Below are 24,918 nucleotides of genomic sequence, written 5' to 3' on the forward strand. Positions count from 1 at the left end.
AGTTTGTTCAATCCTTACCCGTCCTTCAGCTCCATTTCATGTTATGTATTGTGGTGCTAGTGGTAAAGAACCCACCTGCCAGTGCAGGAGATGTAAGAGATGCAGGTTCAATCCCTGGATCAGGAAGATGCCCTGGAGAAGGGCATGGCAACCCACTCCAGTATTCTTGCCTGGAGAACCCCATGGACAAAGAGGCCTGGTGGGCTACATAGGGTCACAAAGAGTCAGACACGACTGAAACAACTTAGCATATATGCATGCGTTGACCTCATTGAATATCGCTGCAGAGATTGATAATATATTCTGAGCACTGAGAACCTGTCTAAGTGTTTCATATGCATTGCTCATTTAATCTTGACAATGATCTTAGGAGGTGGGTGCTGCCGTTATTCCCATTTTGCAGATGAGGGAGTGGAGGCTCAGAGGCTCCAGTATCTTGCAACTGTGGATGCAGGTTCAAGCCTGAGTCTGGCTCCTGAACATATATCCACTATGCCACACAGCCTCCAGGGCACTCAACATGCTCCCCTCCCCTCGAGGACAGCCCATTCTCTCTCAGTTTGTGACACCAGCCACAAAGGGAGGCTTGTGTGCGCAGAGCACGTCAGATTATAGAGAAATGGGATTCCTTTGTCCGCCTAATTGTTGAAATCAATGATGAACCCTTAAGGGTATCACTGTGTTTTCTTTTGATGAAAGGCATCAATTGTTGGTTTGTCTTCCCTGAGACTGTTTCAAAAGCAGTTGAATTAAATCTGCTTTTATTTTAACCATCTAGCTTTGTCAAATACAATGCATGATACAAAGAACATTAACTAAGCCAACCTACAGGTCACCAACATTGATTTGAGCTCAAGAGAGCACGTCAGTAACTTGAATTGATACCTATCATTTCCACTGTATCAGTTCTCTGATATGAATAATTAGAAGTAATACAGCCAGAGTTTTGAAGTATAATAGTTGTTTTGAATTTCTTATTACAACCCAGTCAGACATTTCTTATGGAATCCAATGAGCCATCTTCATTTAAAACACAAGGGCTCAGTGTTTCAGGTTTAAATCTTCATCTTCCTTCTCCTCTTCCCAGCAGCGACTATGAGTCATTCCTTCCATGGGTGTAGTGACATTTGCCTAACAATAGCAGGTCCACAAGAGCCAGAGATGACTAGGCCAAAAGTACCTCCATTCTAAACTTCGTTTCACACTTCCATTGGCTTTCTCTGCTAGTGGGGAAAAAGTTGACACTTGATTAAATCTAGTGGATGACATGGCATCATTTTAAAAGGCTTAAATCTTAATCCCACCTGTCATCCTGACCTCTGATCTGAAAACTCAATTTATCTGTCACTCAACTCCATGCTTCCCCCATTATAAACATCTCCCACTTGAGTGGTACATTCATTATAATCAATAAACCCACATGGTCACGTCCTTATCACCCCAAATCCACAGTTTACATTAGGGTTCATTCTTGGTGGTGTACATTCTACATGTTTAGACAGATGTATAACAATATGCATCAACCATTATAGTATCTTACAGAGTAGTTTCACTGCCCTAAAAATCCTCTATGCTCTGCCTGTTCATCCCTCCCACCCCCTTACCCCCTAGCAACCACTGATCTTTTTACTGTCTCCATGGTTTTGCCTTTTCCAGAATGTCATATAGTTGGAATCATACAGTATGTAACCATATAAAGAGATTTTATTTTAAATAAGGAAAACCTTACATAATAAATCATGAAATAACCCAGTTGATCTGCATGCTGAGTATCACTGCTCTTATTTTTGTCTTGCCAACTTGAACACTGTATCCACAAAGTGATGCAGTCCCACCCAGATCCACTCTATTAACTCCCAATTAGCATCCTTTCCCCACTATACCACTTTTCAATTTTTCCTGAAGTACTTCTTCAATTTGCAAGTCTACCCAAGTTGCTCCTCCAAAAGGAGCTATTAGAAGCCAGAAACCATTTCTAGATGGCTAACTTCCAGTTTGCTGCTAGAAGCAAATGTATTTAATTCCCTTAAACCACATGATTTTGTGTTCTATTTAGTGAGTCCACCATCAAATACAAAATTTGAACACACATATGTGTGGATATATTATGCTTAGAAAATATGACCCAAAGTTTAAACAATAACAGTACACTTTGAAGAATTAAATTAGGGCCTCCAAGATAACCTAGAATATGTTAGGACATCCTCTTGTCTGGTGAAATTTGAAATTTGGGAGAACCTCACAAGGTAAAGAAAGAATTAATCAACCATGATGAGCATGGGGTATTGAGTTCTGGTTCTAGGTGTTAAGCTCTTAAGATGATATGTGGCTTCCCAGGTGGCTCACAGTAAAGAATCCACCTGCCAATGCAGGAGACGCAGGAGACACAGGAGATGTGGGTTCAATCTCTGGGTCAGGAAGATCCCCTGAAGGAGGAAATGGCAACCCATTCCAGTATTCTTGCCTGGGAAATCCCACGGACAGAGGAGCCTGGCAGGCTACAGTCCATAGGGTTGCAAAGAGTCAGGCACGACTAAGCATGCACACTCTCTCTCTAAGATGCTGTGTATCATTGAATCACTCTCATGTACCCCCACATCCACCTCCAGGGTCTCCTGGTTGGAATGGCTCTGTCCCTCATTCCATGCCTCTGGCTATCAGAGGTTGGGGGGCCTAAGCCAACTCTTCAAACTCAGCCCAGTCTGAAGGAGGGCTTTGCCAGAGAAGATGAGTCTAGAGGGGCCTGGAGTTCAGGGTGTATCATCGCTTTCCTCTTCAGAATGTTAAAAGATGACAGATGGTCTGCTGATTCTGCGGGGAAGTCCCGTCTGGCCTGAACATGCCGCTCCCTGCGGGAGAGTCCTCTTAGCCTCTCCAGGAGAGCTCTTGCCAGCCCCACCTCTAAACACAGACAGTACGACCTTGCCTTTCACTCTGGGCTGTGCATAAGGATCTCCTGGGAAATAGATTTTGCAGAAATTTTGGTCTGTGGCTCTGGTTCACTCTCTGCCATCTGGAGAATGTGGGAAGGAACTGCTGTCCGCACTGAAGGAGCCGGAGCATCCCTCTCATTCTCTGTATTTATTCTTTCACTTTAACAACATTGCCTGGGACTTCCCTGGTGGTCCAGTGGCTAAGGCTCCATGGGGAACTAAATCCCACATGCTACAACTAAGAGTTCACACACCGCATCTAAGAGCTGTGCTTACTGGCTCAGTCGTGTCCGACTTTTTGCCACCCTATGGATGGATTGTAGTCTGCCAGGCTCCTCTGTTGATGGGATTTCCCAAGCAAAAATACTGGAGTGTGTTGCCATTCCCTTCTCCAGGGGATCTTTCTGACCCAGGGATTGAACCCCTGTCTCCTACATGGGTAGGCCGATTCTTTATTGTCTGAGCCATAAAAAAAATGGCTTGATATGTGCCAGACTGTGAACTTCACTTGCATTATGTTACTTGCTCTCACAACAGCCCTAGGAAGGAGGACTATCACTATGCCCCTTTTATATATATGAGGGAACTAAGAGTCAGAGAGGTTGAGTAACTTGCCCGAGATCACATAGCAAGTGCATGATAGAGTGACGCTTTGAATCCAGAACTGAACTTGTACTTACTATGACTTTACAGCTCTAATTAGATATAAACTTTGAGCTTATCAGTTTTGTCAAGGTCACAGTCTCATTCTTACATCAAAGAGCTTGTCAGGATACCTGCTATGTTGTAAAGAGAAGAGCATGTGGACGCTCACCTTCATCTTGTAACCCAGCTGCACCCAAGTCTCTCTCAAAATCCTCCTCCTGAGTGGGGGAAAGCCCCAAGAAGAACAGTGGTCAGTGTTTGCCCAGCGCTCCAGCCCCTGATTACAGCACCATCCTGATGGCCTCTTGCCAACTCACCACCTCATCTTCCCCTAGGACAGGCCAGGCCTGGCACAGGAAGGCCCCCGATATTTAGAAGATTCCACCTTAATTGATCTAGAGTGTGGTCCAAGCTTGTAAAAGCTCCGCAGGGAGTTCCAGCGTGCAGCCTGGAGAAACAGGAGCTCAGTACAAGCAGACATGGCGAGGCAAAGCCAAGCAAAGGGAAGGGGAGTTGGGGGAGACAGGATTTGCCTGAAGACAGAACGAGCTGGTCTCAAGTACTCTAGGTCTTCAGAGGGAAAGGGTGGAGCCAAAGTAGGAGACATCCCCAGAGAGCAAGGGGACCCTCAAAGAGATGGAACCCTAAAATAGAGGAGCGTTCACGCTTGCCAGAGATCAGCTCCACACACCGCCACCCCCCACCGCCCCTCCGCAGACTCGCATCCAGCCTTGTCCACAAGCCAGCTCTGTACTGTGGTGGGTGTGGGAGAGGCGGGCAGAGGGGCTCGGGGTCCCCCTGGAGGCCTGCACTCTACATACCTGGCTTTAATGTGCTTCTGCATCCCTCTCCCGTGCACCCCCAGCTCCCTGCACCTTCAGATCCTCTCCTCCTGAAGTACCGTTTGGGGACTCTGTGAGCCCCAGACGTGTCTCACTCTCTCTCTCTTTTAGATGCACCGTCTGAGTTCATCCAGTTACTGTCTTTTCCTGACCCTTGTATATTAGTCAAGCTTGTGGGCACTGACCATTCTCGATGGTACGGTCTCACTTCTACCTCCTCTGACTCTGTCGCAGAGATGTTGCTAAGAACATCATCCATGGCAGTCTGCATGTTCACGATCCACACGAGACATTTCTTCTAGACCTAAGTTCCAGGGAAAGCTTATTTTTCTCTGCAACCAATGATTTTCCTTATAGGAAATATAAACTTTTGTCATCATTTCACGTAATTCTGGTTGCTTTGGCCTTTAGGAAGCTAATAGTACTACACACACAAACACACATACTATATTTATAAAATACACACACACACACACATATATTGGGTTGGGAAAAAAGTTTATTTGGGTTTTTCTGTACCATTCTTAAATACATAGTATGTGTATATAATCATTTTTAACCAGCTTTACCAAGGTATAATTTACATAACGTAAAGTCCACTTGTTTAATATTATATAATCTTGAATGCCGCCTCATATATATTGTGAATTATAAGTTGGATGTAACCATATATAAATTAAATGATGCTGAGAGCTAAGTCACTAGAGACTTTTAGTGACCTAGGCCTAGGGATTTTTTTTTTTTTTAATTCTTTTCTCTTCACTCATGGGCTTCCCAGGTTCTAGTGGTAAAAAAAAAAAACAACAAAAAACCACCTGCCAGTGCAGGAAACGTACAAGACTCAGGTTCAATCCCTGGGTTGGGAAGATCCCCTGGAGGAGGGCATGGCAACCCACTCCAGTGTTCCTGAGAATCCCACGTACAGAGGAGCTTGGCTGGCTACAGTCCATAGGGTCACAAAGAGTTGGACATGACTGAAACAACCCAGAATGCACACCCTTCACTCATATCTTTTCATTTATTTATTCACAAAATATTTATTGAGTGTCTAGATGTTGGTAATGTGACAGTGAAGCAGTCAAACCCAACAGCTGCCCTCCCGGAGCTTACCTTCTAGGGAGGGAGAAAAGAAACTAATGGAGATGAACAGGATGCCAGATGTGGTGAGTGCTGAGAAGAGGAAGGGAGTGGGGAGTGACAGAGGGGCTGCCACTTTAGAGAAGGTGGTCAGGGAGGACCTCTGCGAGGAGGTCACACTGAACGAGGTAAGAAAGCACGCTGCTGAGCATCTCCGGGGAGGAGTCCTGCAGGCAGGACAGAGTGTCCGTGGAGGTTGGGAGCAGGTAGAGTGGAAACAGAGGATTATGCAGGAGGAAATTGCAAGAGACCAGCGTGAGAATCCTGGTGGCTTAGATCAGGAAGGAGGTGGGGGGTGGGCGTTTTTTGAAGGTATAGTTGACAAAACTTGATGACAGGTGGAAGAGAGTGCAATTGAGGGAGGCTCAGTTCGGCTTTGGGCTTTCAGCAGGCATCGCTTGAACTTGGGGGAGTGGGGAGGGGGCCTTGGTCCCCAACTATCACTGCCCTCTCCTGTCAATAAGCACACAGACCCACACTTCTCTTGGGGCCAGGCTCCTCAGCCAGTTGAGAGTTGTGTTCAGGGCTCACAAGCCGTCTCCTTGGTCATTCTCTGAAAAGATGAAGCTGATGATAACCGGCAAGGCTAGTGGACAGAATTGTCTCCATCCAGTATATATATTCAGGTTTAACTACTGATCCTGTGAATTCCACCTAACCTGGTGATAGTGATTTAGTCACTAAGTTGTGGCTGACTCTTGCGACCTCATGGACTGTAGCCCGCCAGGCTCCTCTGTCCATGGGATTTTTCAGGCAAGAATACTGGAGTGGGTTGCTATTTCCTTCTCCAGGGGATCTTCCTGACCTAGGAATTGAACCTGGGGCTCCTGCGTTGCAGGCAGATTCTTTAGCAACTGGGCTATGAGGGAAGCCCAACCTGGGCAGAGGGTCTTTGCAGATGTCAAGTTCAGATGAGTTCAGAGTGGCCCTAATCCAATGACAGATCTCCTTATAAGAAAAGGCCATTTAGACAGAGACATAGGGAAGAACAGCATGTGAAGACGGAGGAAGAGACGGTGGTGGTGTGTCCACTGGCTGAGGATTGCTGGCAACTGCAGAAGCTGGGGGAGACCTCTGGAACTGATCATCCCTCAAAACCTTAAGGAGGAACCAACTCTACCTCAATTTCTGGTCTCCTGAAGTGTGCAAGAATAGACTTCTGGTTCTTTGTTACTGTAACTAGTACCGGTTCCTAAGTACTCTACATTTCCCCAGCACGGTGCTGAATTCACGTGTACTGTTTTCCTACTTTATCCCCTCAAGTTTCCTTAGCACCACCCAAAGCTGAGCATTGGTAGTTTCCCTGTTTTATAGATGACACAATTAAGGTTCAGAAAAGGTAAGTGACTTTCCCAAGGCCGCATGGCTAGTATGTGGTGGAACTTGGATATTTACCAGGTTTCCTATTTCTAAAGTGCGTGACCTAACCATAATGCCATCTTGTCCCGTCCCCTAAGAGCCAAGGTTCCAGGCACATTTTGCTGTTTGGATTTCCCAGTAAAGTTCATCTCCACTGACTTTCCAGTTAGGAATCCCTGGGCTACTCTCCATTTTATCTGCTGTCATTGGAGCTGCTGCTGTTTATCACATCTCTCCCAAAAGATTCTCGGGGAACAGATGTGGCTTGGAATTTGATAAGAACATCACTTCAGCACAGCCCTTCAGTCTGTTTGGAATCCTCACCCGGGAGATGGAGGGACAGCTGAACAAACAGCCCACGCCCTCGATGATGGTATTAACTGAAGTGGAAGCTCCAGAAACTGCAGACAATAAAAAATCATGTCTATAGAAAGGAACATTTTAGAGCATGGCCGTCACCATTGCTGGTGCTAGGGCTGTTTTTCTGCCATTTCTTTCTCTTGTTCCAACTCTACTTGAGGGCACAGGTGGAGGGGGGTAAGGTCTTCTCAGTCACTTACTGCTTAGAGGTAGGGCCATGTCTAGCCCATTTGTAGGCGCATCACCAGCGCCTAGCGTCATGGCTGGCACAGAATTCCCGGGAGAGCTCATGGACTGGATGGATGAACTGGAATCATGGCCACAGCACTAACTCAGACTAAGCTCATCTCGACAAGGAGATGACTGATTTGTTAGTGGCTGTATAAGAAATGGAGAAATGACCTACTGTTCTGTCTTTGGCTGTGAGTTAGGCCATAGGGGCCGAAGCCTCAACAAATGAGGTGGGTAGGGAAAGGAGAACAGGGCCGGTATTTGGAGTCAGATTTGAAATACTCCAGCAATAATATGCAGACGGTGCAGCCTCATGACTCAACCCTTGATTTGTAGGGCTCAGAGAATCAGATGCTTAAGAGCATGGACTTTGGAGACAGAAGCTCCAAGGGTCATTTCCTAGTAGAGTGACTTTAGACCACTCGCCTCACTTCTCTAAGTCCTGGCTTCCTCCTCTGTGAGGGGCAGTAGCAGTGCCTGCACTACATCTATGTGGAATTACATGAGATGATGCACCGTGTAAATAAGAAGTAGGGGTAGTTATCATTATCAGCCCCAAACTAGCCACCTTCCCTTATGTGCTGGTCCCCCCCAACATTGCCTGCTTTCTTCCTGGCACATACACTGGCCCATTCCCTTTGAACGTCCCCTGTTCTCTGTCCAGCCACCGCCCCACCTTGGTGTCAGTGCCGCTCTGTCTGTTGCAGATGGTTGTTTTCTACATCTCAGAGAGCTGGGAGTTAGAATCTGGAATTTGAATTCTAGAGCTTGAGCACTCACTTCCTATCAAGGTTTATGGATCCAGCTTTGGTTAATTTGAAGGGAACACAGTTTGCTTCCCTTTGCCTGGAATATGCCTCCCCCATCTCCACCTTGCTAGTCCAGGCAGTTCTCCAGGTTTCAGCTTAACCATCACTTCCCCAGGGCATCTTTTGCTGGCCCACTAAATCAGGTTAAGTCCTCCATGTGAACATTCACCATGGGCGCCATGCATTTCTCTTTCAGGAGTTTAATCATAATTGAATGGGAATCATTTGTGCTGGTGTGTAAGCTTCCTGAAGGCATTGTCATTCTGCATCCTCAGCGTCCAGAACATCCCAGATGCTTAATTCATGTTTACTGAACAAATGAATGAATTGGCCAGTCTTCTGAGTCCTGGATGAAACTAGGAAAGGTGATTCATTTGGAAGGCAGAATGAATTCCATTTCCGTTACCCATCTCCACTGAAGCCTTAAACATTTTTTGATTGAAAAGAGTGTGCTTAACTAAACACAGAACATAAATAAAGCCAGGTAACAGGGGCCACAGCTGACAAGGCTGGGTTGCTTTAGGGCACATGTGAACTTAGATGAATCTATTCTAGTTGCCTCCTATTGTACCACAAATTGTCCCCAAACTCAGAGGTCTAAAACAACAACTGTAGCCCACCAGGCTTCTCTGTCCATGGAATTCTCCAGACAGGAATACTGGAGTGGGTAGCCATTCCCTTCTCCAGGGGATCTTCCCAACACAGGGATCGAACCTGGGTCTTCCACACTGCAGGCAGATTCTTTACCGTCTGAGCCACCAGAGAAGCCCAGAGACCCCAAAACAACACCACTCGTATACTGTTACCTCTCATGGTTTCTGACAGGCAGGAGACTGGGAACAGCCCCTGGTTGGTTGTGGTTTGGGGTCTGTTCTGCAGTGGCTGGAGCTGGGACGGCTGAGGCCGGGCCTCCCAGTGCTGTCTGGACAGCAAGCTCTTTGCGCCTTCCCCAGGCCTCTCCTCTCCACACGGCCTCATTCTGTAGCCTTGCTGGCACGGGGGCCTCAGGGCTCCAAAGGCAGGTGTCCCAGGAGAAACTGACAGAAGCTGCTGCCTCCCGAGTCACAGAGTGTTCCATTCACTGGAGCGGTCACAGAGGCTGCCCACATTCAAGGGGACAGGGCACAGACTCTGCCCTTTGAGAAACAGCAAATATCTGTAGACGTGTTTTGAAACCACCACAGAATATCACTGCCCTCGTGATGTGAGGGAAGCTCCCAGGAAGCTCTCAAAAATCCCTCCAAGGACAGAAGGATTCCTGTTGAAAGGAAAGCTTGATTATATTAACTCGACTTGTCTTACAGTTCCCTTGACTGCAGAAAGTGTTGGGAAACTCACGAGTTCTGTTTTACCTGTAGAACGTCCTCACTCTTGTATTAAATGAGTCGATTTGAGAGTGCCTCAGAGGCTGCCCACATTCACGGGGACAGGGCACAGACTCTGCCCTTTGAGAAACAGCAAATATCTTGGAGTTTCAGCGGCTTCCTTGATGGCCCAGATGGTAAAGACTCTGCGCATAATGTGGGAGACCTGGATTTGATCCCTGGGTCCAGAAGATCCCCTGGAGAAGGGAATGGCAAACCACTGTGGCATTCTCACCTGGAGAATTCCAGGGACAGAAGAGCCTGGAGAGCTACAGTCTATCGAGTCACACAGAGTCAGACATGAATGAGCAACTAACACACACACACACACACACACACACACAGAGTTCCTCAGAGCAACAAATTTAGTAATTAGAACCAAGGGGAGGTGCTTGTTAAAATGCTCACTCCCAGGCCACAGTCAGAGCTTCTAGACCAGGGGTGGAGCTTGACACCTTGTCTTGTAAACAGATATCCCCATGTAATCCTGAGATAGGCGGGTATATGTGCGGTGTGTGCTCAATTGTGTCCGACTCTTTGGGAACCCATGGACTGTAGCCTGCCAGGCTCCTCTGTCCGCGGGATTTTCCAGGCAAGAGTACTGGAGGCACTGTTGTTTATAAAGAACGGAATTTGCCTTGTTTTAGATCATGTACTAACCTGATGCTATTTGACTTCCCAAAATGTTTATTTTGTATTAAGAATTTGAGCTCCTCAAGCAATAATTTTGTCTTACAGAATCTTTAAGAAATAAAAATCCACTCAAGGTAGTATAAATAAAATAATAACTTTATTGGGGAGGTATGGAGGTTTCTATGGAAACAGCCAAGCCTCCTGAGAGATTGGAACCAAGAACTGGAAAGCAAAGCGTTTGATCATTCCCTGACATTCTTGTCCTCACCCCACACCCCCACCACCACATCTGGGCCATTTTTCTTTGCCTGTGTGTGGTAGGAAAGGACCACTTATCGCTTCTTGGCCTTTTGGCTAAGATCAAGTGTAGGAAAAGACCACTTTAGGCGGATCTGTCTGTTTCTCTCTTCAGGACCCCAGACTAACTGCTGGGAGTATCCTAATTCCACATTCTTAAATGAGAGAATCTGACTGGCTCGACCTTGGTCAGGTCGCTACCTCTGATCCAATCAGCTGTGGCCAGATAGGTCCCCCTGCCCAACCAGAAGATTCTGGTAAGGATCTGGAAGAACTGAAAAGTATGCTAGGGTCCATTTCCAAATTAAACTTCAGCCACTTTTGATAATGTAGTCACTCTTGATTTTTATCGATCTTTTTTGAAATACATGTTCTAGAACAGGGCTCAGCGAACTACCAGTGCTGGACCCACCGCCTGTTTTTATAAATAAAGGTTTATTGGGACACAGCCACACTGTTCACTTGCGTGAATGGTCTTCTGATTCTGGCTTATTCTCCCCCTACCCCTGTAGCTTAGGACAGGGCAAGGCACTGAGAATCTTCACACAAAAAATAACTGTAACTACAAATGCAACAGTATTTTCTAAGATGTAAAGCATACAGTATTGATGATTTGCAAGAAGATTTTAGTTTAGTAATTTGAGTTTTTAAAGGTGGTAAGCAGATGCAATATGAAATAAAATTAAATTGCAGCATGATAAGGTTAGTCTCTTTATGTTTTCTCTTAGTCTTTCTAATTACTTGAACCAGAAAGCCTCATTTGTTGACCGCATGCCACTGATAGCTAACATTTGCTAATATCACTGTTTTCCTTAAACAAGGAGCAAACACAGGACCTGGCTCAGAACTTTAGCAGCCAGTAGCATCCAGCTAGAATCTCCTAGCACTGCTTTGATCATATTTATTTTTCTGCTCATCTTTCATTTAAGGATGCGATAGGCTTGCCATTAATGGTGGTGATCCAGAGTTTCCTTTTCAGATAAGTGTGGTTAAGTAAAGATGTGACCAGGTTTTAAAAATACTGATGAAATACCAGTTTATGTGGTAGGGGAAAAATGTGGGGGGAAAAAAAGGCACATGAATGGTGACTGAAGTTAGTAAACACCTGCATAAAGTCCCTGACACAGCTGCAAAGCAGTCCCATGGTCCAGAGGAGGGAAGTGGCCTGTTTGGTCTCGTGGATCATTGAGGGATCTAGACAAAGGTGACATCTGAGCTGAATCTCAGATTCTCAGGGCAGTGAATGAGCATGAGAGGACACTGCAGGCAGTGGGAATAGAATAGCCACAAGGAAAGCGAGAACAGAACGTGGCCATGGAATTGTTTCACTTGAGGAAGCCACTGAGGGACTTAAGGCATTTGAGTAGCCTGGTCAGATTTGCATTTTTAATTAATTTATTTATTTTAATTGGAGGCTGATTACTTTACAATATTGTAGTCGCTTTTGCCATACATCAACACAGATCAGCCACGGTTGTACACGTGTCCCCCGTCCTGAACCCGCCTCCCACGTCCCTCCCCATCCCATCCCTCTGGGTCATCCCAGTACACTGGCCCTGAGCGCCCTGTCTCCTGCATCGAACCTGGACTAAACCGTCATTAGCTCGAGCAGGTTCTTCTCTCTGAGCTTCAGTTTGTTTATCTGTAGAATGGGGGTAGTTGAGACAGACATATGCTGCCTGCCCCTGGTACCTGGGGAAATTCCCAGACATCTGTCTTGCTCCTCCTCCAGGCAGGGGGCTGCACTGACTTTCAAGAAGTCCAGGGCACCTCTCCTGGGTTCTGGGGTGGTGGTGCTTGGGTGGGGTGGGGTGTTCACAGTATTCAGGATTGGTAGACGGTACATTCACCAGTGGTGACGGGACAACAGGTCTGTCCACACACTCAGCACTGAGCCCCTCCTGTGTCCTGGGGGGTCCTCCCAGCTGACGGCTCAGATTCACTCCCACTACACATTCACCTCTGGTCATGGCCCTCCCTGCTCTTGTCCCAGCCCTGGCCTCCTGGGGAATCTGGGAGCAGAAAACCCCTGTCTTCAGCCTATTCTTTACATCTTGGTGGGGTCACAGTTTCTACTTTGGTGAGGGCTAGGGAAGGAAAAATGGCTCTGGGTACCCGTGAGGGAGCAAAGAGAGATGGGAAATATGTGTGTGCAGACACACATTCCAGCACTTTGAGCCCTGCCCAAGCAACTCCTGGGAGGATCTGCTCAGCTTGGCAGCTCGTATTTCTGTGGTGAGGCTGGGGGAGAAAGAGGCTGCAAAAGCCCTCTTGCTTTGGAAGGATGTGTGTCAGGGACTTTCTCCCTAAGAATTCTAAGTTCCTGGATCTGTGTCACCCATGGCCACCCCTGGCCATGATGAGAGAGAAAATGGTGCGGCCAGGAGACCACACAGAGAGGTGGGGAGCTGGGCCCAGAGCTTCCTGCAGGAATCCAGGGAAGCCTCTCACATCCAGGCAGGAGCCCAGGGAGCCTGGGACCTGCCCTCCTGCCCCGAGGCTCCCTCTGGCCCAGGCCTCTCTTGCTGTCTCTGATCCTCCAGCCAGTCAGGGGTGAGTATTTTCGTTTCCTCAGCCACCTAAACTCCTGGAGGATTCTTCTGGAGCTGTGATAAGTGGAGCGTATAAAGGCAGAGACCTTGAGGTCAGGTTCAGTTTAGTTCAGTTCAGTCGCTCAGTCGTGTCCGACTCTTCGCGACCCCATGGACCACAGCACACCCGGCCTCCCTGTCCATCACCAACTCCCGGAGTTTACTCAAACTCACATCCATTGAGTCAGTGATGCCATCCAACCATCTCATCCTCTGTCATCCCTTTCCCATCCTGCCTTCAAATTTTCTCAGCATCAGGGTCTTTTCAGATGAGTCAGTTCTTTGCATCAGGTGGCCAAAGTATTGGAGTTTCAGCTTCAGCATCAGTCCTTCCAATGAATTCAGGACTGATTTCCTTTAGGATGGACTGGTTGGATCTCCTTGCTGTCCAAGAGACTCTCAAGAGTCTTCTCCAACACCACAGTTCAAAACCATCAATTCTTTGGTGCTCAGCTTTCTTTATAGTCCAACTCTCACATCCTTACATGACTACTGGAAAAACCATAGCTTTGACTAGACAGACCTTTGTTGGCAAAGTAATGTCTCTGCTTTTTATAAGCTGTCTAGGTTGGTCATAACTTTTCTTCCAAGGAGCAAGTGTCTTTTAATTTCATGGCTGCAGTTACCATCTGCAGTGATTTTGGAGCCCAAAAAATAAAGTCTGTCACTGTTTCCACTGTTTCCCCATCTATTTGCCATGAAATTATGGGACCAGATGCCATGATCTTAGTTTTCTGAATGTTGAGTTTCAAGCCAACTTTTTCACTCTCCTCTTTTACTTTCATCAAGAAGCTCTTTAGTTCTTCTTTGCTTTCTGCAATAAGGGTGGTGTCATCTGTATATCTGAGGTGATTGATATTTCTCTCCACAATCTTGATTCCAACTTGTGCTCCATCCAGTCCAGTGTTTCTCATGATGGCCTCTGCATATAAGTTAAATAAGCAGAGTGACAGTACTCCTTTCCTGATTTGGAACCAGTCTGTTGTTTCATGTCCAGTTCTAACTATTGCTTCCTGACCTGCATACAGATTTCTCAGGAGGCAGGTCAGGTGGTCTGGTATTCCCAGCTCTTGAAGAATTTTCCTCAGTTTGCTGTGGTCCACACAGTCAAAGGCTTTGGCATAGTCAATAAGGCAGAAGTAGATATTTTTCTGGAGCTCTCTTGCTTTTTCGATGATCCAACAGATGTTGGCAATTTGATCTCTGTTACTTCTTCCTTTTCTAAATCCAGCTTGAACACCTGGTAGTTCTCGGTTCACATACTGTTGAAACCTAGCTTGGAGAGTTTTGAGCATTACTTCGCTAGCATGTGAGATAAGTGCAATTGTGTGGTAGTTTGAGCATTCTTTGGCATTGCCTTTCTTTGGGGTTGGAATGAAAACTGACCTTTTCCAGTCCTGTGTCTACTGCTGAGTTTTCCAAATTTGCTGGCATATTGAGTGCAGCACTTTCACAGCATCATCTTTCAGAATTTGAAATAGCTCAACTGGAATTCCATCACCTCCACTAGCTTTGTTCGTAGTGATGCTTCCTAAGGTCCACTTGATTTCATATTCCAGGATGTCTGGCTCTAGGTGAGTGATCACACCATTGTGATTATCTGGGTCATGAAGATCTTTTTTGTATAGTTCCTCTGTATATTCTTGCCATCTCTTCTTAGTATCTTCTGCTTCTATTAGGTCCATACCATTTCTGTCCTTTATTGTGCCCATCTTTGCATGAAATATTCCTTTGGTATCTCTAATTTTCTTGAAGAGATCTCTAGTCCTTCCCATTCTGTTTTTTTCCTCTATTTCTTTGCACTGGTCACTGAGGAAGGCTTTCTTACCTCTCCTTGCTGTTCTTTGGAACTCTGCATGCAAATGGGTATATCTTTCCTTTTCTCCTTTGCCTTTCGCTTCTCTTCTTTTCACAGCTGTTTTTAAGGCCTCCTTAGACCACCATTTTGCCTTTCTGCATTTCTTTTTCTTGGGGATGGTCTTGATCACTGCCTCCTGTACAGTGTCATGAACTTTCGTCCATAGTTCCTCAGGCACTCTTGTCTATCCAATCTAATACCTCGAATCTCCTTCTCACTTCCACTGTATAGTCATAAGGAATTTGATTTAGGTCATACCTGAATGGTCTAGTGGCTTTCCCTACTTTCTTCAATTTAAGTCTGAATTCAGCAATAAGGAGTTCATGTTCTGAGACACAGTCAGCTCCCAGTCTTGTTTTTGCTGACTGTATGGAGCTTCTCCATCTTTGGCTGCAAAGAATATAAGCAATCTGATTTTCATATTGACCGTCTGGTGATGTCCATGTGTAGAGGCTTCTCTTGTGTTGTTGGAAGAGGGTGTTTGCTATGACCGGTGTGTTCTCTTGGCAAAACTCTATTAGCCTTTGCCCTGCTTCATTCTCTACTCGATGGCCAAATTAGACTGTTACTCCAGGTATTTCTTGACTTCCTACTTTTGCATTCCAGTCCCCTATAATGAAAAGGACATCTTTTGGGGGTGTTAGTTCTAAAAGGTTTTGTAGATATTCATAGAACTGTTCAACTTCAGCTTCTTCCATACTATTGGTCGGGACATAGACTTGGATTACTGTGATATTGAATGGTTTGCCTTGGAAACGAACAGAGATCATTCTGTCGTTTTTGAGATTGCCTCCAAGTACTGCATTTCGGACTCTTTTGTGGATTCTGATGGCTACTCCATTTCTTCTAGCTCAGGTAGACCGGGTTCAAATCCTGGCTCTGTCCCTAACTGAATTTTTGGTGTCACAGGTCACTTAGCTTCCTTGAGCCACCTATGAGATAGAGCTCTTTTCTTTTTAATTCATTAATTTAAAACTTTTATTTGTTTATTATTGAAGGATAGTTGATGTACAGTATTATATAAGTTGCTTGTGTACCTTGTAGTGATTCACAATTTTTAAAGGTTAAACTCCATTTATAGTTACTATAAAATATTGGCAGTCTTTCCAGTGTTGTGTAATATACCCTTGTAGCTTATTTTATACCTAATAGTCTGTACCTCTTAATCCCCCACCCCTATGTTGCCTCTCCCCTATGAAATGCTGTTGTTAATGGTACTGACTTCCCAGAGTCTTAGGCAAAGTGAATGAGAAATAATAAATGAGAACCACTCATTGTCTGGCACATGGTACTTAAAACAATGTGATGATTGATATTATTGACTGCAAAATATCTGATCCAGTGTGTGCAGTGTGTACTTACTTCGATCTGATTGCCCATTCCTCCAGGAAGCCTTCTCAGAAGCCCCCAGACCAGGTTAGGTCTTGAACAACATGCTCCTGCCCCATGCTCCTAAGAGGCTTCTTGAGAACGGTACCTACAGGTCACTCTTCCCTCTGGCATAGTCACAACCAGTGAAAATAATGATGTGTCACGAGCCATGCTGATTAACATGCTCTGATTGTGACCACGGCTATGTGGAAGGAAGCCCCAGGACCACAGGAGGGGATGTTAAAATATTACATTAATCATCCCTTGTAATTAATGTCCAAAGTCCTCCTTCCTCCCTGGAATGCAGCGTCAGGAAATGTGCCTGCTCATCTAATGGTGTTTCTCCATGCTTAGCAGGCTCTTAGTAAATATTAAATAACTGAAAGAATAAGAGGACCATTGACCCCAATTCAGTTTTATCAGGAATTCAATCATTCCTTCCTTCAACAAATACTTCTTGAACGTCTGCTGTCTGCCAGGCACTATTCCAGGCTCGTGGGGTATACCACCGAACAAAACAGGCAAAGATGCTTGCTCTTGTGGGGTTTATGTTTGTCTGGGCATTGATACGTATCCCAGAGGGATATCTTGATACATGCTCATCACTCTTGGAACCGTCTTCTATTTTTAAATTTTTTCTTTTAAAAAGTAGAAGGATAGTTAACTTACCATGTTGTGTTAGTTTCAGGTGTAGAGCAGAGTGATTCAGTTTATGTTATCTATACTCCTGTGTAGATTCTTTTTCCATTAGAGGTTATTATTAATACAGGATACTGAATATAGTTCCCTGTGCTGTATAGTAGATCCTTGTTGTTTTCTTGTTCTTTAGATGCTAACTTGTGTCTGAGTTTTTTGCGATCCCATGGACTATACCTGCCAGGCTCCTTTGTCCAAGGGATTTCCCAGGCAAGAATACTGGAGTGGGCTGTCATTTCCAGGAGATATTCCTGACCCAGTAATTGAACTGGAGTCTCCTGCTTGACGGGCAAATTCTTTACCACAGAGCCACCGGGGAAGCCCCCTTTTGTTTATCAATTTTATATATAGTAGTGTGTCTCTGTTAATCCCAAGCTCCTAGTTTATCCCACCACCCCCGCTTTCCCCTCTGGTAACCATAAATTTGTTTTCTCTGCCGGTGAGTCTGTCTCTGTCTTGGAACCACCCTCTTGACGATTGGGTTCCGCCATTCAAGGTTGAAGGTCCGTGGGAAACTTCATGTATCTTACCAGCGTCCACTGAGGGGGTGTGGAAGAAGCTTGGAAGGGATCTGAATGATCCTCAGCCACCCCGGCTTCACCGGGGACCCTTCAACTACACTGACGTGCCCGCTGTCTTGCAGGTCATGCTCTCAGAGCGAAAAGGCACAGATGAACTGTACGCCGTGAAGATCCTGAAAAAGGACGTGGTCATCCAAGATGATGATGTGGAGTGCACGATGGTGGAGAAGCGGGTGCTGGCCCTGCCCGGGAAGCCGCCCTTCCTGACCCAGCTGCATTCCTGCTTCCAGACCATGGTAACTACCTGGGGGCCGGGCCCCTCCACCTCCAGGCTTCCAGGCTTTGGCCAGAGCGGTTCTAGCAGTGGCCACCCCAAAGAGGCACCCGGGCCCTTCCCATCCTGGAGACAGAAAGCTGTCAGGCCCAGGGACGGCCGCGGAGGATTTTTCTGAGGTTGCCACTGAGAAACGCTCTCCCCTGAGGCAGATGCTGTTTCAACAAAGATGAAGGAACTCAGGCAGTTGGTTTTATAACCAACTGAGCAGGGCCGTCCTCTGGCAGCAAGAGGTGACCTGGGGACAGGAACTCAGGACTTTCAGTCCCACAGTCTGAGATGTTCTAGCAGCAGTTACAGATGGGGATGAGGGCAGAGGTCCTCACGGGTTCCCCTACAGGGTCACAGTCAGGCCTCCAGACCTTCAGATAAATGCGTGATTCCACGCTGCAGGTTGCATGGCCCTCATAGGACTCCCGGGGCAGGGAGCGCAGCCTGGGCAGGGGCTGGTGAGCTCAGAGCCAGGCTTCTAAGAAGAAGAGGGAAATCTGTGTGCTATCTGCTATTCACTTTCATCTGTGAGCATGAGACATCCTTCGAACAACCTCTTACCTTCCCCTGTGCACACTAGACCTGGGTCTCCATCCCTAAAGGGGTGCTTGTGGCGATCAGACCACAATCTGGGGACCCTTTCACCTCACCAGGATCTGCTATCACAGCCCCCATAGCACTGACTGGTAACTCTCCCCCTGTCTGTTTCCTTTGCTTTAAGAGCACGACCTTCTCAGAAATAGGACCTAGCTTTCTCAGCCATCTGCCTCATCTGTGAGCCTTTCCCAGGTACCAGACACTGTGTGTGTGGAGGGGGTGGGAGTAGGGGAAGGAAGGCAGGGCAGAGCCCAAATGCAAAGAGATACAGAGTTAATTCTTGCTTTGGAAGCTTCTCAGGGCCAAAGGCCTCAGAGTCTTAAAGGGCGTGTTCAAGATTATTTTGACTTGCTCCAGCTTGCACCCTCAATTTTAGAACCCAACTCCTGTGCGTGATGGGATGCCACTGCAAGCTGTGTGTGCTTTAAAGTTTCTTTTCTTCTTCAGCATCCCGAAGTCCTCTGCTCCGTTAAGTTTGATTGAGTCCCCCGCCGGCCTAGAAAGACCCGGAACTGGGTTTGGGGTGGGTTTTCTCAGTGCAGGCTGTACCCTAGGGGTAAAACTCCCTGTGGTGAGAGGGCAGAGTCAGAACCCGGCTCCTTCCTTGTTGTGAGTGTTTCTTGATACCTGTTGGGCTCAGAGGGACCTGGGTTCACATCTCAGCGTTGTCATTTTCTGGCTGAGTGGCCTTGAGAAAATTATGCAACCCCCCTCTGGGCCTCAGTCTCTCCATATGTAAAAGGGATAATAGTAGCTGCATCCAAGGTTGCTGTGAGGAGGAAATGAGATTACACATGAGAAGTGCTTAACGCAGTGCTTGTTACCTGGTAAACACTCTAGCGCTCTGCTTAATTGCTCAGTCGTGTCCGACTCTTTTGCGACCCCATGGACTATAGCCAGCCAGGCTCCTCTGTCCATGGGATTTCCCAGGCAAGTATATTGAGTGGGTCGCCACCTCCTACTCCAGGGGAATCTTCCTGACCCAGGGATTGAACCATGTCTCCTGCATTGGCAGGCAGATGGTTTACTTTTGCACCTCCTGGGAAGCCCCCAAACACTCATAAATGCTGGTTATCCACTTCACAGACGTTTAACATTGGCCTTGGCCTGGACTGGTACTGAGGTATAGAGCTGAGGAAGCTCGGTCTTCTTTTTGAGAAGCTAGGTCCTGTTTTCTCCTCTGAAAGCAAAGGCGACAGACATGGGGATATTACCGAACAATGTAATGGTGCTGTGATAGCTAAGGGGTCCCTAGGTTGGTCCCTGATGCCACAGGGGCATCTGTGTTTTGGGTGAAGGGATGGTTTTCCTGCTGGGGGCCTTTCCCCAAATCCCAATCTCCCTGCCACAAGTCATCAAGAGAGGGAACATTCTTGGCAAATGTGTGCAGTATTTCTTTTGGGGATTTTGACCCACCAGCCTCTTTTCAGGGTCTGCTGGTGACAACGGGCTATAAGAAGATTTTCACTCCACTGCAGGCAAGACTAAGAGCTGAGGTCATGTTTACCAAAGTGTGAAGCATGTACCACCATGCAGTATGATGCTGGGCAGTTTGAAGGGTGATTTTGGGTGCTGCACGAATTTTAAATTGTGTTCTTTTCAGTTCGCTGTACATTCTTCTGAGTACCTCGTGGAGAATGTTGCTGTTTGGTGCTAGTGTGGCCATTAACATCTTTCTAATACTTGCCTTTTTCACAGAGGGAGAGGACCAGGAGTCAGGTTCTGAGCTTTAACAAATAGTAGTTTCTTTTTACTTACCTATTTTTAATTGAGGGATAATTGCTTCACAATATTGTGTTTGTTTCTGCCACACATCAACATGAAACAGTCATAAGTATACAGTTTCTTTTAAAATATTTATTTAGGCTGTGCTGGGTCTTTATTGCGGCATGCGGGATCTTTACTTGCAGCATGAAACTCTTAGTTATGGCATGTGGGATCTAGTTCCCTGACCAGGGATCGAACCCAGACTCCCTGCTTTGGGAGGATGGAGTCTTAGCCACTGGACCACAGGAAAGTCCCTAAATAGCAGTTTCTAAGTCATTGTTTTGCTTTCATTTTATGTATTTTTTACAGATTTCATTCATTTAAGACAGCACTATAAAGTCTTTTAATTTTTAAGTTTTAAGATATTATAAGACAAATATAAAGAAACCTCACACAATTAGTGTTTTAATAATGAGTTTTTACAGAGTTAAGCTCCTTATACCACCGTCCAGGTCAAGAAAGAACTTTGGCAGCCACTCTAAAAGCTTCTCTGTGTCCTAATCTCCCATCTCCCCACAAATGGTAGCTTGACTTCCTTGCCTGTCTCTCTAGTTTTATTTATCACTTAAGTTTTATCATCCCTTGATAAGATAGTTTACTCTTTCCCATTTGTAGAAATTTGATGTGTCTTTAATATAATGATTTCCTTCTCCATTCCTTCCATCCTTTCTTTTACCTGCTAAAGAGCCTGGGTTGTCTGACCCACAGCATTTTCACAGTCCGAATTTTACTGATTGCTGTCTGCTGTATCTGTTTCCTCTGTCCCCTGTTTTTTTGAAAATTGGAATCTGGACCTAGAGGCTTGGCCAGACTCAAGTTTGATCCCTTGGGTAAGACCATAGATGGCTGTTTTTTTTTTTTTTAATCCAAAGGCACATAATGTCCAGTTGCCTCTCTTTCTGTATGTTGGCAACCAGAGATGCTCTGTGTCTGGGTCCGTGATTTCATAAAGGACCGTGAGGTGGTGATTTCCTAATTCTGTCGTTTCTTTTTCTTTATTAGTTGGATATTTTTATAAAGAGAGACTTCCCTCACCTGTTTTTTTGTCCCCTGGTGATATAGTTCATCTAGAAATCAGGATAGATAAATGAGACTTTTCTGTTACTTGACAGTTTTCATGAATTGGTTCACTGTTATGCCCCAAAGGTGACTAAAGTTTGCTTTTAAAATAAAATTTTTGAGTAAAACAATAGAGTCTTTGTAAAGAAAAATGTTAAGTGAGCAACAATTCACATCACGTGAGACTTGGCAGAGATGGAGAAGGGCATGCATCTTACAAGTCCAAATCTCTAATGTTACCTTGGGGCGTTAAAGCCTGGAGGTATTCAAGTCAGGACTAGACCCGTAGACCTCTAGATTCCCTCATTCCCACGTCTTCTCTGTTTTCCATTGGCAGTTCCTAAACTGACCCGTGGAGATCACCAGGTGAAGGGCAGTTTCAGTGGTAAATAGAAGGAGATCTTGTTCTCAAGGAAGAGGCTGGGCTATCTTGGAGGAGCAGTTTTCAATTTCAGTTGGATGTGTTAAGATTGGGGGAAATTGATCATTGATGACTAATACTCATTAAATAAAGTATCTTCATTTGTAATTTACCATTTTAAACATGATAGAGTGGATTTGAAGCTCTTCTTTTAATGCTGAGTCTTGAATTTCAGTATGCTTTCTGGAACTGGGGAGTAGGGTCTGGACGTGCATGGAAACGGTGCAACATCCTGGGTCCCCTCCATGAGCCAACACCCGCCAGGGAAGAGAGGTTAAAAGCCAAGAGAATGGAATGGATTTGAGTCCTGTGTGGGGAGAAGGCCTGCTCTTAAAGACTGGCCCCATTCAGCAAGGCTGGGGATGGAACTGGTTGCTTTCTGGTTGGTGAGGATCAGATGAAATCGTTATCCCGTCTGTATTGTTTGCGGGAAAAAAATGTAACTTCTCACATGCCTTGTGGGGTGGCCAAAATTAAAAAAAAGCAAAAACTTGTAACTTTAAATAGCAGAGTTATGCCTGGCTCAGGGAGATGCCTTCCTGCCAGTTGAGCATGAGGCCCTTGGGGGCTGAGCAGGGTCAGCTGAGAGGAGAGCCAAGACTCCTCCTATCTCACATCCAATACCACATCACTCAACAGATGCTTGTTGAGTGAAAGGCCCCCACTGAAATGCTTTTGTTTACTTTTTCCTTTGGCTAAGCACTTGTTTTTAAGTTTGCATCAACTTATTTCAGAGATTTAATAAGGCAATAGGGCTTCTCCGGTGGCTCAGTGGTTAAAAAAAAAAATCTGCCTGCTAAGCAGGAGACCTGGGTTCGATCCTTGGGCAGGGAAGATCCCCTGGAGAAGGAAATGGCAACCCACTCCAGTATTCTTGCTTGGGAAATTCCATGGACAGAGGAGCTTGGTAGGCTATAGTCTATGGGGTCGCAGAAATGTTGTACATGACCTAGAGACTAAACAACAAGAATAATTTTTACGATACATGAATCACAGGTCCAGTCATGTTAAGTCACATGGATGATGGTCCCTGGATGGGTCCCAGCATCACCCCCATCTCATAGACGAGGGCACTGAAGCCGTACATATAGCTCGTACATTTCAGGGCCAGGATTAGAAGCCAGGCAGCCAGGCTCCAAGGGGCTTTACACTTCATCACTACACGGTGAGGTCTTCTGAGTGTGTGTTCCCTGATTCCCACTTCATCTGACTCGCCTGGGGTGGAATTGCCAGCAACCAGGCTGTCTCGGCTCCAGCGGGGGCCCGACCACATCCCTCACCTGCTCCTTAAAATACCAGCCCTGCTACATCCCTCCAATTTCCCACCCTTGGAGTGGACCTGACTCTCCATCTGAGCATCTGCCATCGTGTGGGCCTGTGAATACTCTGCTTCATTCCAGCCTCACAGAGAATCTTGCAATGAAAGGATTTATCTGACATCCCACCTTGCAGGTGAAAGGATTGAGGATCTGGGACGTGGAGGGTAGTTTGCCCTCGACACAGCACTGCTGAACCCAGAATCCAAGTTTTTTCTAATAGATTATGTTGAGTTGCTACCAAAATGGCCTTAACAGATAAAAACAATAAAAAACGGCAGCTGGCGTTAGCATGTCAGTTAGAGTGTCAGTCTCTGTGCTCAATACTCTACAGATAACCTCTCATTTTATCCTCCTGACACCACCCTGGGAGAGCCCTGGAACTGCCAGTGTAGAGATAAGGGCACTGATACTCTGAAAAGTAACTTGAGCATTGCCCCATGGGAGCAGGGGAATGGTAATTCCCAGCTGCTATTCACAGTGCTCTCATCTGTGAAAAGGGGCTGGGGGGCTGGGATTTGCTCTCTAAGACTCTAGAACCCTCAACCTTGAAGCCTTGCTAGCTAGCCTCTTACATCCAGACTCCTTTTTCTAGCTTATAAATTACTTCACTCTCACGATCACGTCTGACTTTAACAAAGACACTATAAGCACATACTACTGTTCACACTTCCTCGAAGGAAGCCAACCCTCAGAAATTTGCACTGGCTCAGGTTACGCTGTAAGTGACACTAGTCTCCGTGGGGGCTCAGCTGCTAAAGAACCTGCCTGCAATGCAGGAGACCTGGGTTTGACCCCTGGGTCGGGAAGATCCCCTGGAGAAGGGAAAGGCTTTTTCCCACTCCAGTATTCTTCCACGGACAGAGGAGACTGGCGGGCTTCCATCCATGGGGTCACAGAGAGTCGGACATGACTGAGTGACTAACACTTTGACTTTGATTTTTGACACTGTCGGTGAGTGGCAAGTGACCTAATGCCCCTTCAGGTGTTCGTTTCACTAGGAAAGCATCACCCACTTGTCTCATAAGGATATTATGATGATTGGAAAGACTTTATGGTCGGAGTGATTTTCAGATTTAGGGAGCCCTGCATATAGATGAGACAGAGCACTGTTAGCCCAGCCCAGGTGAGCAGGAAAGCCCAGGAAGTTGGTCATCGTTACCTCCTGGAATTACATCTCCCCTGACCCCGAATTGGTGCTCTGGAGGTGGAGCCTGAGCTGGAGTAGACAATATCCCTAAAGCCAGCATCCCTGAAAGTCAGATCATTACTGCCAGTCTGCAGACGGTACTAATGCTTATTGATTCTGTCAACAAGTATTTATTTGTTGACATAAATGTGTCAGGACCCAGCTGCACCACTGGGAGGATGCATCCATGAACAGAAGAGATGAAAGTCCCCTGTTCCTTTGGAATTTACATTTGAGTGGGGGAGACAGATAATAAACAATAATAACAAAAAATAAGGGAGCAAGAGATGATGGATGAAGACAGAGGTGCTATTTTTGATTGGATGATCAGGGGCGGTATTTCTGATAAGGATGACATTTGAGCAGAGACCAGAGCAAATGAGGGAGCGAGGCATGTGGATATCTCGGGGCAAAGTGTTCTAGACAGCAGGAAGAATGAGTGTAAACGCCCCAGGCAGGGACATGCTCGGCGTGTTTGAGGAGCAGCGACCAGGCCAGTGTAGCCCGAGTGGAGTGTCATTTTGTATCTTGTGACCCAGAATTCCTTTATGAATCAGCTACCTTTAAAAAAAAAAAATGACAGATCTAGTATATCAT

At 46.1% G+C, this 24,918-nt stretch overlaps 1 protein-coding gene across 1 annotated transcript in view; it reads left to right on the forward strand.

Moving 5' to 3' along the window:
- The window catches only part of PRKCB (protein kinase C beta), a 358,135-nt gene that overhangs the window by 280,279 nt on the left and 52,938 nt on the right, over nucleotides 1-24,918 (forward strand). The window contains 1 exon segment of the mRNA XM_070461044.1: nucleotides 17,770-17,943. Coding sequence (XP_070317145.1) covers nucleotides 17,770-17,943 — 174 coding nt within the window.

Source organism: Odocoileus virginianus, chromosome 33 (genome assembly GCF_023699985.2).
Source record: "Odocoileus virginianus isolate 20LAN1187 ecotype Illinois chromosome 33, Ovbor_1.2, whole genome shotgun sequence".
Lineage (NCBI taxonomy): Eukaryota > Metazoa > Chordata > Mammalia > Artiodactyla > Cervidae > Odocoileus > Odocoileus virginianus.